Consider the following 17,157-nt stretch of genomic DNA (forward strand, 5'->3'; position numbering starts at 1 on the left):
TATAAAAGTTGCTAGTTTCAAGGTTTAATGTGAAGACATTCAGTCACTTACAATATTCAAAATATTATTCTTTCACTGATTGTGCCTCAATTTTCTGAGATCGCATATGTATTCAGATTTGTTTTACTATGGAACCGTGATTTTTATCGAATTTCTAATAGCTGTAAGTAGCCACATTTCAGATTTTCTCAAACGCAGCCATTACTGGTACATATTCTGCACTTCGGCCATTCGAACAACCGCCGTCCAAATTTTCCCAGCTCTGGAATTACGCATATCCGGCCACGTGCTAACCGCCTTTGTACCTGAGCTCGCTTGGAGCGGCCCAGCGGCCTCCTTGCCCGTCAACTCGCACCCAGACAAGCAAGCTAATTCACCTCTCCTCAATACAAACCGTAGAAGGCCGAGTAGATCACACATATTAGTGTAACGTTACAATCTCAGGTTTGCAACTGAGTCATATGTGCAGTAAATCTGCAGCGCTCATTGGTTCGCAATCTAGGATCGTATTCGAAATAAGCATGGTTCCGATGTCAGCCCTCCCATCCATTTACTTCTAATATACAAGACTCGTTCTTTCAACCACACCACGGCCGTTTGCATTCCTCATTTTTGTTCAACTGAGGCCTTCAATGACCTAATCGTAGTACTTGTTAAACTACGAACAACCTTCCTTGTTCGCTGATAACCGCGTAGTTGAGCGCCCAACAAACCAAACATTCCTTGTTTTCACCGTCGGCGTAAATTAGTAGTCAGTTGTTTTCGATAGTAACAAAACCATTAGGCCTCGTGTAGTATTGTGTAATGTACTGCAGAAATAACTATAGGAGATAAGTCTGACTAATACGATAGAAACGCTTGAAATGAGCGGTAAAACTGTTTGAACCTCCTTACCAATTCCCTCAGAAGACACCAGCGTTAAAACTTCAAAATTACAAAATTAGATCTAACGTCTCGTCAACATCGAGGTCATCAGACGGAGCACAAGCTCGGATTGTGTCAAGGATCAGAAAGGAAATCGGTCGTGCCCTTTCAGAGAAACCATCTCGGCATTTGCCTGGAGCGATTTATTGATATCACGGAAAACCTAAATCTGGATGGCAGGACGAGGGTTTGAACCGTCGATGTCCCGAATGCGAAAGAATTTGGAAATTTGTGGTAAGGTCTTATGGGACCAAACAGCTGAGGTCATCGTTCAAAAAATGGTTCAAATGGCTCTGAGCACTATGGGACTTAACATCTGTGGTCATCAGTCCCCTAGAACTTAGAACTACTTAAACCTAACTAACCTAAGGACATCACGCACATCCATGCCCGAGGCAGGATTCGAACCTGCGACCGTAGCGGTCGCGCGGTTCCGGACTGAAGCGCCTAGAACCGCTCGGCCACCGCGGCCGGCGAGGTCATCGGTCTCTAAGTTTACACACTTCATAATCTAATTTAAACTAACTTACGCTAAGGACGTCACACACACTCATGCCCGAGGGAGAACTCGAACCTCCGGCGGGGGAAGCCGCGCGGACCGTGACATGGCGTCTCAGACAGCGTGGCTACCCCGTGAGCTCCAGAATGCGAGTCCAGTGTGCTAAGCACTGCGCCATCTCGTTCGGTGTTAAAACAGCTGACAGAAAATTATTGTGTGTTGGTGACTCGCCATTTGCGTATGTATAAGGTCTAGAATGGGTTTGTAGAAAATCAATGAAGAGCCAAAGAAACTGGTACAGCTGCCTAATATGGAGTCGACTAATGCCTGTAGTAGTGCTGGAGGGAACTGACACCATGAATCCTGCACGGATGTCCATAAATCCGTAAGAGTACGAGGGGGTGGAGATCTCTTCCCAGATACGCTCAATAATGTTCACGTCTGGGGTGTTCGGTGGTCAGCGGAAGTGTTTAAACTAAGAAGAGTGTTGCTGGAGCCATTCTGTAGCAATTCCGGACGTGTGGTGAGTCGCATAGTCCTGCTAGAATTGTCCAGGTCCGTCGGAATGAACAATTTACATGAATGGATGCAGGTGACCAGACAGGATGCTTACATACGTGTCACCTGTCATTCTCGTATCTAGACGAAGCAGAGGTCCCATATCACTTCAGCTGCACATGGCCCACACCATGACAGAGCCTCCACCAGCTTGAAAAGTCCCCTGCTGACATGCAGGGCCCATGTATTCATGACATTGTCACCATACCCGTACACGTCCATCAAAAAAGTGATTCAAATGGCTCTGAGCACTATGGGACTTAACATCGGAGGTCATCAGTCCCCTAGAACTTAGAACTACTAAACCCTAACTAACCTAAGGACATCACAAACATCCATGCCGGAGGCAGGATTCGAACCTGCGACCGAAGCGGTCGTGCGGATCCAGACTGAAGCGCCTAGAACTGCTCGGCCACTCCGGCCGGCCACACGTCCATCCGCTAGATACAATTTGAAACGAGATTTGTCCGACCAGGCAACATGTGTCCAGTCATCAACAGTCCATTGTCGGTGTTGACGGGCCTAGGCGAGGCGTAAAGCTTTGTGTCGTGCAGTCGTCAAGGGTAAACGAGTGTGCCTTCGGCTCCGAAAGAAACGTTCATTTGCACTTTTGTCACGTTGAACGATTCTCTTCAATCGTCGTTGGTCCCGTTCTTACAGGATCCTTTTCCGGCTGCAGCGACGTCGGCGATTTGATATTTTACCGGATTCCTGATGTTCAAGGTACACTCGTGAATAGTCGTACAGGAAAATCGCCACTTCATCGATACCTCGGAGATGCTGTGTCCCATCGCTCGGGCACCGACAGTAACACCACGTTCAAACTAACTTCAATCTCGATAACCTGCCATTATAGCAGCAGTAACCGATCTAACAACTGCACCAGACACTTGTGTTATATAGGCGTTGCCGACCTCAGCACCGTATTCTGCCTGTTTACATTCACTATGTGATCAAAAGTATCCGGACACCTGGCTGAAAATAACTTACAAGTTCGTGGCGCCCTCTATCGGTAATGGTGGAATTCAGTACGTTGTTGGCCCACCCTTAGCCTTGATGACAGCTTCTACTCTCGTAGGCACACGTTCGGTCAGGTGCTGGAAGGTGTCTTGGGAAATGTCAGCCCATTCTTCACGAAGTGCTGCACTGAGGAGAGGTATCGATGTCGTTCGGTGAGGCCTGGCGTTCCAAAACATCCCAAATGTCTTCTACAGGATTCAGATCAGGACTCTGTGCAGGCCAGTCCATTAATGTGATGTTATTGTCGTGTAACCACTCCGCCACAGGCCGTGCTTTATGAGCAGGTGCTCGATCGTGATGAAAGATGCAATCGCCATCCCCGAATTTCTCTTCAACAATGGGAAGCAAGAAAGTGCTTAAAACATCAATGTAGGCCTGTGCTGTGATAGTGCCATGCAAAACAACAAGGGGTGCAAGCCCCCTCCATGAAAAACACGACCACACTATAACACCACAGCCTCCGAATTGTACTGTTGGCACTACACGCTGGCAGATGACGTTCACCGGGCATTCGCCATATCCACACCGTGCCACCGGATCGCCACATTGTTTACCGTGATTCGTCACTCCACACAACGTTTTCCACCGTTCAGTCGTCCAATGTTTGTGCTCGTTATACCAAGCGAGGCGTCGTTTGGCATTTACCGGTGTGATGTGTGACTTACGAGCAGCCACTCGACCATGAAATCAAAGTTTTTCACCTCCGCCTAACTGTGATAGTACTTGCAGTGGATCATGGTACAGTTTGGAATTCCTGTGGGATGTTCTAGATAGATGCCTCCCTGTTACACATTACGACCCTCTTCAACTGTCGGCGGTCTCTGTCAGTCAATAGACAAGGCTGGCCTGTACGCTTTTGTTCTGTACGTATCCCTTCAAGTTTCCACTTCACTATCACATCGGAAACAGTTGACCTACGGTTGTTTAGGAGTGTGGAAATCTCGCGTACAGACGTATTACATAAGTGACACCCAATCACCTGACCACGTTCGAAGTCAGTGAGTTCCGCGGAGCGCCCCATTCTGCTCTCTCACGATGTCAATGACTACTGAGGTCGCTGATATGGAGTACCGTGCAGTAGATGGCAGCAATATGCACCTAATATGAAAAACGTATGTTTCTGATGTTGTCCGGATACTTTTGATCACATAGTGTATCTCTGTATGTGAATACGCATGCCTATACCAGTTTCTTTGGCGCTTCAGTGTAGATTCTATGGATTTTACGCGCCACTCTCATCAAAATGAGCACAAATGGGTTTCACGAAGTGTTCACCAGATATCTGCACCATCAATCTTAAGCATCGAATGGAAAGTACACTACATATTGTTCACGAAAGCTCACTTAAGCAATAACAGGCGTAAACACCTGTTGTAAGAAGCACTTGATAATGACTTTTCGTATCCATTCTTATTTAATGGCAAAAAAATAGACCTGTCCTCTTTGAGGATGTCCACATCGAAACTGGTATCAGTGACCATGATGTAGTTGAGGCAACAATGATTACCAAAGTAGAAAGGGTAACTACGAGAAGCAGAAAGATATATATGTTTAGTAAACTAGATAAAAAAGAGTAGTGTCATATTTCAATGAAGAACTTGAAACTTTTAGCACAGAACAGAAGCATGTATTGGAGCTATGGCTCCAGTTTAAAAGAATAGTTGACCATGCACTGCATAGATATATACGCACTACAACAGTTAGTAATCGGAGGGACCCTTCACGGTATACCATCCTATAAAGAAACTCCTAAAGAAACAGAGACTACTGCATAATAAGTGTATAACAAAACATTGAGCTACAGATATAGAGATTCCGAATAAAACGTGTCTGGCTGTCTACTGTCTATAGAGCAGTGCGTGAAGCCTTCAATGACTGCCGCAGTAGAATTTTGTCGAATGATCTTTCGCAAAGACCTAAGAAATTCTGGTGGTATTTAAGGCTGTTAGTGGCAACAAAGTTAGTGTCCACTCACTCGCGGATAAGGCAGGAATTTAAATTGAGGGTAGCAACCCAAAAGCAGGAATGCTTAGCGCAAATTTCAAATATTTCTTTACAAAGAGAATGACAAGACAATTGCCCAGATTTAATCCTCGTACCATCTACGTAATTGTTTAACCCGAGAGGTGGAAAACTTGTCCTTCATAGCAGTAATATGAAACCATGTTGCAAATCAGATTCTAATATCAACGTATTGTCTGCAACGCAGTCAAACCAACTGTGAACATTAGCCTAGGTGAAGTACAGTGTCAAAACCTAAAAGGACCCGTAGCGGGCAAACGGTGCACTTGTGACATTTACTTCATATAGATGAAGTGTTTCTTTCAATCTAATAACTCAACAAGTTTTTTTGCACCTGTATATTCTGTCTCAGATCTGATACTGTGTGTGTGGGACATAATTACACACAGTTTCTCATTCTTCGGTTACAGGAAGTCAAAGTGAATCAGAAGAATCCAGTCAGAGAGAATGAAGAGTTCATCGTATCCTGTATCGCCCAGGGCTCCTCGCACATGACCTTCACCTGGTTCAAGGATGGTGTATTTGTTAACCATAGCAAGTCCATCAGGTAAGTTAATCATATAGTCTCCAAAACAGACTAAATTCATAACCTTAGTATAGCATCAATCTAATTTTGTTTCAGAATGACATTATTTTCTTTGGAGATAAAATAAATACGACAAAAGAAATAGAATAAAGATAACAAACGCCGGACAATAACCGCACAAGGAGAAAAGCAGGAGTACTGGATTGTGCAAAATAGTGGGAACTTAGGTTGCTGGGGCTGGAAGATAAAACTGGAGATTACTTTGGACAAAGTGAATGAAGAAACTTTTTTTAGTCATTGTGCTACATTCGAGTTTGTAGCTTCAAATAGGGTATTAAATAAAAAAGATAATGGAACTGTAATATTGTGTCAGTGATAGATATTAACTCTCATAATGAACGAAAGTTGTAGATAGTTACAGGCTCTGAAGAACAGATCCCCATTAAAACAAAAATACTTTGTTTCTGAACATTCAAATAGAAGATGTTATCTCTATAAAAAAGCAGTAACGATTCATCCCTAACTGGCTTACTTCCACTTTATCACAGTTATGAAATATGTTTATAGTACATATCTGACGCGGGGAAACAGACAATATTACATTTTGTTCCGCTGACAATTATTGGCGTGAAACGGTTTTTTTCAGTATCATACAGTATAAGGCATTTTTTTGGTCCTATTCAACTGTGTTATTGTTATTTAGTTGCGTGCTGTTCAATGTTTACGCGTATTTAATTGAAACATCTTGATAATCTTCAATCTGGGTTGTGCGTTTCAGGACACATTCTCTCACAATTTTCACTAGTACAATGAGAGATGTTGTAGTTGGCTCAAACAGTGATGCATTTCGAGCTGAAATTAACCAAAGAAGTTGGTCCACATTTGTGCATGGTAATTCCCTCGCGACAGTTCTCGATCAAAAGGGTTCATAAATCCAAATAATTAGTTTTTAAATGCTTATATGAAGAAGATTCTCCGCTAGCAGAAACGTTGTGAGACTAATCTGGAGTTTTCCTGGCAATAATATCATCTTGCTTCTAAAGCATCGTAAGTCGATTTTATAGTGCATTACGAAAGAAAACGGCAGCTTTAATCAGCGTATGTAAGGCGTGGAAACAAGAGAGAAGAGGAGTCATCCACTAGATGGAAATGAAGAAAGCTGTGCAAAAAAATTTATCGTGAATCTAGATCAAAAGAGTATTTCGATTATCATAAAAATGCAACAAAAACTGCAGCAAATGATACAATTGGTTTCTCACAGCATGAAACTGAGCAAAGTGGAGCAAATATTAGCACAGTGTGCTCAAATTCTGAAGGACGACCGTTCAAATCCGTGTCCGGCCGTCCGGATTCTCCCTAAACGCTTCGAGTAAATGCCTTCCTTTGAAAGGGCACGGCGGGTTTCCTTGACACAGACCGAGCTTGTGCTCAGTCTGTAATGACCTCGATGTCGATGGGACATTAAACCCTGATGTTCCTTCCTTCTTTCTCAAAATGAACCCACGAAACCATGAGTAAATGATCACACAACAGCATTAACAGAATGATCACACAATAGCATTAACAGAACAATGAAGGAAGTGCGATGTAAAACATTAATCATAATGCAACAGTACCTTAATTGACAGAGACACAAAAAACTAAAGGAGAATGTCTGGACGACATATGTGACAAAATTGGTCATAACTACGAGAAATGAAACGTAGAAAAGGAACACAATCAGATGAATAAGTATTTTGAAAAACTAAAACAACACAGTAATACAGTCCGCTGCAAGGAGGGAACGGTTCTTAAATAAATGAGGATGTAGCTAACAAACGTAAACAGTATGTTGCTGAGTTTTATTATGAGCCAGGACAATTAAGTGAAACAGAAGAAGAAAAAGTAAAAAACATGGAAATTTGGCCAGAAGTTACAAAAGAAAAATTCTAAAGAACGTTAATTGACCTAAAAGAAAGGTTTAGTGGTACTGGTAATATCCCAAGTGAAATGCTTTATCATTAGACCCAGAAGCACACCACATTAGCGTGACCACCTCCTTTGTTCGACATCAAAGTCCAGTAACACTTACAGGCAGGTGGCATCAATAGCAGTGGAGGGTATATAAAGCGTGTTGGGGAACGTGGGAAACAGTATGGTCGTTCTCATAATGCCGAAAAGGAGCGATTTACCTGACGTCCTAAAGAGAATTATCATTGACCTTCGAGCCAAGAGTAGAAGCATCCCTGAAACGGTTAAGGATACAGGGTACTTACAAAGGGTGGAAAATGGAAAATTTTTATTACTTTATTAAATTCTATAGTCTTTCCTGATTACATTGATATATACATTATAGGGTTTCAAATGAAAAATGGTCTATCTATAACAAATTTTAGAGTTACGGTCATGTATGCCACCACGCCCCCTTTATTTCTATTGCAGAAACCAGTATTATTTCTAAAATAACTGTGAACTTTCTGTTTCCAGCGATTATACGTATGATACATTGTACATGCTGGTAACAGTGCAGGTTTTTAGTGCCTGTAAATGATTATCTTTGCTAGTATTTACTTTTGTTTCGCTGAAGAAGTTTTTTCACGTGTTACTGAATGTTTGTTGCCCAAGTGCTACATATATTTGTGGAAGTACATATAGTTTAGTGTGCAATAAATACGAACTATGCCACGCAGCAAGAAATTCAATAAAAGGAAATTCCGTGGTAACCAGTTCCAAACAATGAAAGCCACACTGTTGAAAGTAGCCTATGTATCAGTTCTTCAGGGAAGAAACTCCCACATGGCACGTCTCCTGTTGATTCAAATTTGTATGTTAACAATGATGCTGTTTGTAGTGGATTTGTTGTTGTTGATGTGGGCATCTGATCTTTTTCAATAAAGGAGATGGCGAAATGTAAACAATGTGATGGTGAAGGCTGTCTGGAAGTGACTGAACAACAAAGCGGCAGGAAGGGTTTAGCGTCAAAATTAATTCTGTGTAGATCCTGCAATAAATAGACCTCGAAAATGATTTCGAACATTGTCCATAATTCATATGATGTGAATTTGAAGTTAGTGTATGCAATGCGTGCAACAGGAAAAGGAGAAAAGGCTGCTCAAATGGTTTGTGGTTTGATGGACTTACCTCCTCGTCCCAGTAGATTCAGAAAGTACTTAAAAATACTTTTAGGAGCCTTGACGGTTGTGTCTAAAGCATCTATGAAACGTGCAGTAGAAGAAACTGTAAATATTTGTGGAACCAGGGACATTGTTGTTGCACTTGATGGGACATGGCAATGTCAAGAACATCGTTCCTTGAATGGTGTTGTAAGTGCTACTTCTCTGGAGAATGGAAAAGTTGTTGATGTTGAGTTCTTATCTAAGTACTGCCACACCTGCCATGGTAACACTAAAGGACATATTGAACATCATTGTCTAAGAATTATGATGGTTAAAGTGGAGGTATGGAGTGTGATGGAGCTCTAAAAATATTTCAGAGGTCGGTGCCCATTTATAACGTTAGATATACGAAGTACCTAGGCGATGGGGACTCTAAGGCTTTCAATAAAATTAATAAGTTCAATGTTTATGGTGATACCTTGGTAACAAAGCTGGAGTGTTGTGGACATGTGCAAAACAGGATGGGTGCTAGACTGAAGAAGCTAAGAAGAGAAATGAAAGGAAAGTTGCTATCTGATGAAAAATCTCTGTCTGACCGAGGCAGATTGACATAAGCTGAAATAGACCTCCTTCAGAGTTATTATGGACTGGCCATTAGACAAACTGCACCTCTGAATTATGTTACAGCAATGAGAAAAGCTGTATGGGCCACCTACTTTCATAAGTTGTCCACAGATGACCACCCTGTTCACGGACTTCGCCGTATAGGAGCAGACTAAAAAATGGTTCCAATGGCTCTGAGCACTATGGGACTCAACATCTTAGGTCATAAGTCCCCTAGAACTTAGAACTACTTAAACCTAACTGACCTAAGGACATCACACACACCCATGCCCGAGGCAGGATTCGAACCTGCGACAGTAGCAGTCCCGCGGTTCCGGACTGCAGCGCCAGAACCGCACGGCCACCACGGCCGGCTAGGAGCAGACTCTTGGTGTGGTTACCAAAAAGCAAACGAAAGTGTTCAAACATAGGATCATAAGCATTCTCTTCCTGAGCCTGTTATGAATGAAATAAAACCAATTTTTAGAGACTTGAGTGACCCTGTTTTGCTTAGTAAATGTCTTCATGGGGGCACTCAGAATACAAATGAAAGTTTCAAACATTTCATATAGGAAAGATTACCCAAAAATGTCTTTGTAGGACTAAATACATTAAAATTTGGTCTACTAGATGCAGTGCACTCCGACGTCAGGCCACAAGTGGCCCATCAGGACCATCCGACCGCCGTGTCATCCTCAGGTGAAGTTGCGGATAGGAGGGGCGTGTGGTCAGCACACCGCACTCTCGGCCGTTATGATGGTTTTCTTTGACCGGAGCCGCTACTATTCGGTCGAGTAGCTTCTCAATTGGCATCACGAGGCTTAGTGTACCCCTAAAAACGGCAACAGCGCATGGCGGCCTGGATGGTCACCGATCCAAGTGCCAGCCACGCCTGACAGCGCTTAACTTGGGTGATCTCACGGGAACCGGTGTATCCACGTACTAGATGCAGTGATATGTTTCAATGATGGAGTGATAGGAATGTTGGAAGTTCTGAGAAATTAGGCATAAAATGGAAGACCAACTGCTTGCGTGTGACAGACAATGGGTGCATGAAGCTGAAAGATTTGCACTTCAAGTTACCAAAGAAGCAAGAAGTGCTAAAAGGAATGCCAAGAGGAGGCTTGAAGATGAAAAAGTGCTGCAGGTAGAAGACTATGCTTCAGGAATGTTCTGTGCCACAATTTAACTGGACTCATATCTTCAGTCACAATTTCCCGCAAGTTGTATTTTTCAGAATTCAGGTACAAATATTTCCTAAAGTTTATAAAGCATTGCTCTAATTTTTTTCTGTAACTTGCAATAGTCCATACTTATGTAGTAGACCTAAGCTTTATAGCAGACTCAAATAAATTATAGAAAAAATAACATTTTTATTAGAAAAAATTATAATTATTAAAATGTAAGATTTGATATTTATTTATCCTTCTAATATACATAATAGGTGAAATTAAATAGGTCTAATACCTCAGCTATTATGTCATGCATATCTGGTAAAAAATTGGTCTCCTTCAAATGTATAACTTTGGATTCAATAGTATTTCTATTTGAGGAACCATTTTGGAAGAAAATGCATCAATTTCTTTGTAATTTTTTTAATAACCGTAAGCAGGTTCAAAAATATTCAAAATACTTCTGATTTGTTTAGAAATTGTGCTGCATTACCTGATATCAACAAAAAATCTGTAAAACATATACATTATAAACAGTGCCTGAAAGAAATAAGTGTTGATGTTTACATAATATTGAGCCAGAAAAATACCCTGTATCCTTAAGTTTGTAAACTGCTCACGTGCTACCGTGGTTAAAGAATACAGTGCATGGCAGAATAGCGATATCCAAAACCGGCGTTGAGGTAACTTTGGTGCACCACAGGCCATAGATGAGAGGGCTGAACGATGGCTGTAAGGATGTGAACGGGAGGTAAGACATGTAACTGTTGAGCAACAGGCTGCCCAGATAAACCAAGGGGTACCAACAGTGACCCTTCAGTGACCATTTAGTGAACTTTGCTGCGTACTGGGCCTCCGCTGCAGGCACTGGGTTGATGCACCCATACTGACTACTGTCCATGGGCGACGAAGGTTGGAATTTGCACTCCAGTATCACAACTGGACGTCCACTGAGTGGCGACAGATGGTGATTGGCGTGTACGGCGTGAAACGTCTGCAAGCAAACACACTACCAAATTCGTCGGAAGGGTCCAGGCCAGAGGCGTTCCCTGTGTGATCTCCTTGTTATGGAAGGCACTATTGGATCAACACAACTATGCATCTATCCATGAGGACCACGTCGACCCCTACATGCAGCCTGTTTTTCCTCAGCACGATGGCATCTACCAGCAGGATAACGCAACGTGTCACAGCTTGCAGCGTATGTGCGTGGTTCAAAGAGCATCAGGATGAGCTTACCGTACCCCTCTGGCCACTAAACTACCCTGATTTCAACACAGTCGAGAATCTGTGGAACCATCACGATCTGGCTGTTCACGCCATGGATCCTCAACAGAGAAACCTAATGCAGCTGGCCACGGCAGTAAAGTTGGCATGCTTCTACATCCTTGTCGGTACCTTCCAGGATCTCATTGACTCTCTTCCTGCACAATGATCCCAAAGAAGATCAAAACATATACATTTGAAGATCATAGGACTTTGAGTATTCTAACTCACACGTCGAAAATATTAGCAAGAATGATACACAGGCACATTAAGAACAAAATTAAAAACAATTTATCTGAAGTCCAGTTTGACTTCTGAGAGGAAAAAGGCACAAGAGGATACGTCCTTTGCCTTCCCAGCGTAATTGAAGAAAGCCTTAGGGCCAGCATCAGGAACGCATTCGAATCTGTTAACTTGAAGAAATTAATGTAAATTTTAAAAATGATTAAACTATACTATAGTGACAAAAGGATAGGTAAAGAACTATACAAAGATACGTAGTAAAATGGGAATAAAGACAACTAATAAACAAGAAATCTAGAATTCTTAAGGCGTTAGACAAGGATGCAATCTGTCTCCATCCCTGTTCAATGTCCACGTAGAATATGCAATAAAAGAATCGAAAGAATAGTACAGAGATGTCAGAATAAATGGAGCAAGAATACAGATTCTTAGTTCGCAGGACAACATAGCTCTGATAGCTCCCGAGAAAAGATTTTTTAAAATATCTTAGGATTTATGTGTTAAGTACTAAGGGGTGAGTACAAAATGGAAATTAAAAAAGGTGGATATATTCTTGTGCTCTGAGGAATCAAAAGAAGTAAACATTGAAATTAGAACAAATAAAGTAAAACAAACCAGATCATACAAGTATTAAGAAAATAAGAAAATCGAAGACAGATGAAGCAAAGATGACACAAAAGCAAAGAAATAGATAAGATAAAGTAATATTCATAAAATAAAGGAAACGCCTTTATATATATAACTACTAAAGTGAGGAAAAAGGTGATTTGGACCTTCATTAGAAGCATAGCACATTATGTCTGAGAAACATGGACAGTAGACAAAAATGAAATGAAATCTCTTGAAGCATTTGTGATACGGTTCATGAGACACCTGCTAAAGATAAAGTGAACAGATAAAACTAGCAGTCAAGAATTCCTGCAAGGAATTGACGAAGACACTCATTTAGGGGACTAAAAAAGTGAAGAAGGCATGAGTGAATTGACCATATAATATGAAACAACCAGTTCCTTATAAATTTCGCAGAAGAAACATCACAAGGAAAGATATCCCGAGGAAGACAACGACTGGTCTTTTGCAAAAGATATATATAATGCAGGAGTCTCTAATTATGCAAAAATGATGAAATTAGCTTCTAATAGATTAGGGAGAAAAGTATCCAACCAATGGAAAGACTCCAGAATGAAGGTAGGAGATGAGGTACTGACGGAAGTAAAGCTGTTACGTCGGGTCGTGAGTCATGCGTGGATACCTCAATGGGGGAGCACTTTCCCGCGAAAGGAAAAGGTCCAAGTTTCGAGCCCGGTCCCACACACAGGTTTGATCAACAACTGAAAATTTAACAGATTTCTGAAAAAAATCTTTCCAGATTATATCAACTTTCAAGTAGAGAATTTAGAAACTAAATTCTAAACAGTAGTTTCAGGACTGGTATCGACTTCCGTCTGAAGGACAAGCTAATGGAGACTGCTGCATGGCCCAAAAATTAGTTGCAATAAGTCGTTTTTCATTCCGGAGTGGAACCAGTGTCCCATTAAAATGGACTCTGAAATTAAAAATCAGGGCCACGAATTATCATACAGAAATGGTAATAACTAGTGCTGACATTAATGTGCCTTTAGCTATACCAAGTGTTAACGTCGATCATTCTTTTTAGAAGAAGCGAAACCAGATGTTTTACGAGTATATACCTGTGCGCACCGGTTGACTGAAGGAGAAAATGACTGTTACCGATCTATTGAATATCTGTATATGGTAAATGCATGGTATAGAAGTACTACAGCTCATGGTAGTGTGTACTACTATGCAAATAAAAATCTTAGGGTAAAGGAAACCGATTTAAAAAACTTTTGTGCAGACCTGGATCTTGAACTGGTTGCAATAGTGTTAACAAAATATTGATCGCATAGTTATCTCCGTGTACAGCTCTTCAGATGGTAAATTTCTACATCTGTATCTACATTTACATGATTGCTCTGTGGTTCACAATTAAGTGCCTGTCGGAGGGTTCATCGAACACCTTTACGCTAGTTCTCTATCAATCGACTCTCGAACAGCGAGCGCGGAAAAGGAACGCTTAAACTTTTACCGTGCGAGTTCTGATTCATCTTATTTTATTATGATGATCATTTCTCTCTGTGTAGATGGGTGCCAGCAAAAGATTTTCACACTCAGAGAAGAAAGTTGGTGATTGAAATTTCATTAGAAGGTCCTGCCGCAGCGAATGTTTGTTTAACGACTGCCACCCCAAATGGAGCAGTTGCATCGAAGAAATATTGTGCGATTTACACAATACGGTCCGGCGGTAAACACGAGAAGCGTATTTACAACTACTGCAGTTTAAAACAACAATATTGATTGCTCCACGTGTATACCCTCTTCCTGTGTTCGTCCTCTCCTTTTGAAACTAAAGCCCTCTCTGTCTTTGAAACCTTTATTGTACCGATGGAGTACTGCTTATCTTACCCTACAAGCCTAAATATAAAACTGCACTGGGTGGCGACGTCAACCATATATTGATGGTGGAAGTACCTAGAGAGAGATTCTCTATGAGCTTAATAAACAGCTATCGGCTGTTTGTAGCAAAGCAAGTTTCAACGAGAGATAATGACTGTCTAGACACGGTTATCATCAAACTCAATACTTGGGACCATAATATCAGTGTTGATGAACCAGTTATTGCAAATCACAGCACGTTAGTAATGGAACTCATTATAAAGAGCAAGAGTAAATTGAAATCAAATGCGTGGCATTCAAATTACACATTCAGTAGAAGGATTATTGAGGAAGAGAGACAAAATTACCCGAAAACAGGACTGTCTGGTGTAAACTGGCAGCAGAAACATTGTAGAAATGGGTGCCTGTGACTCATTTGAATGTCAGTTCCAAACCTTGAGGCCAGAATTTGATGACATGTTCACATAGTCTCCAATAATAATATTTAAGAATTCTCTAGGCAAATCACAAGTAAGGTAAAAAACCAGCTAAAGGTAAGGTGTGGTATACGAATACACCTGAGCTAGATAAAATGCATTGTCATTAGACACAGGTACCGTATGAAGACAGTTTTATATCACCCATCCAAAGACCTGCTTCATTGTAACTAAGTAAGAGCCAAGATAGTTTGCAAAAAGGAAGTGGAAGACCCAAAAAAGAAATACGATGACAGTTTTATTAAAGAGGCTCATAATCCATCTAAAACAGATTGGAATCTGGTAAATGAGCACAGGTATATTCAATAAGTACTTTGTTAGGATACTGAAAAACACTGCCGGCAATAGTGGCCGAGCGGTTCTAGGCGCTTCAGTCTGGAACCACGTGGTCGCAGGTTCGAATCCTTCCTCGGGCATGGATGTGTGTGATGTCCTTAGGTTAGTTAGGTTTAAGTAGTTCCAAGTTCTAGGGGACTGATGACCTCAGCAGTTAAGTCCCATAGTGCTCAGAGCCATTTGAACTATTTTTGAACTGAAGCACACTGTAATTTAAGTTCCTGACTACGGCTTAGATCCTACGGCTCAAATAAAAGATGTAAACTGTTGCGCTGTTAAAAACGGGAATAAAGAAAGAAGTAGTGAATGCATACCGTCATTCAGACAGCGCAGATACATATGGCATGTCCTGCACAATCAGAAGAAAATTCTTCCTGAGCTTGCTCAACCACTGGCCATAATAATCAATAAATATTTATCTTTTACTGTCTTCCCAGAATTCCTGCAACTGACACGGACAGTATCATTCTACAAAAAAGGTAACCCATGTGAAGTGTCCAGTTTCAGTAATCCCAATAGTAGCAAAAGTTATGGAGTCTGTGATGAAACACCAGATACTAAGCTACTTTGAAAACTTCCAGGACAAATAGCATGGTTTCCTCAAAGGAAATTCAACGCCTACAGCACCGCTGGACTTATTTACAAAGGTGAGGCAGAAGTCTGAGGGCAGAGAAATTGTGACGCTCACACTGAGAGACATCAACAAGGCGTTTGACTGCATCCCGCACAACATATTGCTTTTTAAGCTAAAATGTTAGTGGATTGGAGGCGTTCCGGCAACTCTTCAATCTTAACTTGAAAACCGAAGACTTGAAACTGCACCCATTACATTATACTATAGTGGAGAAGTTTTCAACAATGAGCAAAATGATTGTATTATATGTTATATGAAAATTGTAAACAACTCATAGGTATGTAGCTAATTTTGACGGAGGCTGTCCATTCATTATTGGTAAACGACAAAGATCTAGTAATAAAGTTATAAATATGTGCCAGGAGGTTTCGAATCGAAAGATTTACGATGTAGATGAAGAATATTTCAAAGTACATGTCACTGAAACATTAATACAAAAAGAATTTTATAAGCGTTCACAGTCGAAAGTAATTCTTTCCAGTGCGAGATACTGCCCGAACGAGAAAGTTAAACTAATGTTGGCAAAACTCCATTACAGGCTATGAAACAGGTAATTAGTAAGCGTAAATTAAAGACAATGGAAGCTAACGTTCTCTAATGACGTAAGTAGCTTCATTGTATGCCTAATATCGGTGAATCACTTAGTTTTGTGCACATTCCTTCGTAATGAGGTTTATAACCTAAATCACAGTCGTGACGTCACTCGTGACGCACAGACTGGGTAATGTGGCTTCATTTGCATGTATAAACTGACTGGTTTATACAGTACTATGGTGGGATGGAAACGCACGTGTCACCTTCGTACAGTACATTACAGCCTGGTACAAAAATGCGACCGAGGTTCATTTAGATAAAGTCTACGACTAAGAGACATTTAGACAAGAAATCGATGCCAGAACTTTTATTTTGGGAAATATAATAGTAAATTTATTAATTTTTGCCTTTCTTCAGCAGCCTGAGAGAGGAATATGGATGATATCACTGTTTCCTATCACTTGTTCAACATATTGTGCAACTACTATTTCTGTGACTAAAATATAAAAGAAAGTTTGCCTCTCTGAGTTGCAGATTGAAGAAAGTAGAGCTACTAGTCTCTGTGACTGAAACCGGCACATATTTGTTACAGATTCTTTAGCGAAAATCACCCGCTATCTCCGAACGGTATAACTCTTGTTACTAAATACAACAGAGTTCTTCATTGAATTGATAGTTATAAAGATACAGGATTTTAGTCAAGCGACTGTCAACCAAGAACGGGCTGCCTTTTAATGCAAAGCCAGTTCCCTGTTTCTTTGAGGTGACTTGTTATTGAACACAGAAGCAAAA

The 17,157-nt window shown here is 41.0% G+C and overlaps 1 protein-coding gene across 1 annotated transcript in view; it reads left to right on the forward strand.

Annotated features, from left to right (window-relative positions):
* Positions 1 to 1,569: 1,569 nt before the first annotated feature.
* LOC126249390 (adhesion G protein-coupled receptor L4) overlaps positions 1,570 to 17,157 on the forward strand; it is a 346,296-nt gene continuing 330,708 nt past the window's right edge. The window contains exons 1-2 of the mRNA XM_049951043.1: positions 1,570 to 1,661; positions 5,376 to 5,570. Of these exons, the coding sequence (XP_049807000.1) occupies positions 1,570 to 1,661; positions 5,376 to 5,570 (287 nt within the window). The remainder of the gene's footprint in view (positions 1,662 to 5,375; positions 5,571 to 17,157) is intronic.

Source organism: Schistocerca nitens, chromosome 3 (genome assembly GCF_023898315.1).
Source record: "Schistocerca nitens isolate TAMUIC-IGC-003100 chromosome 3, iqSchNite1.1, whole genome shotgun sequence".
NCBI classification, from domain to species: domain Eukaryota; kingdom Metazoa; phylum Arthropoda; class Insecta; order Orthoptera; family Acrididae; genus Schistocerca; species Schistocerca nitens.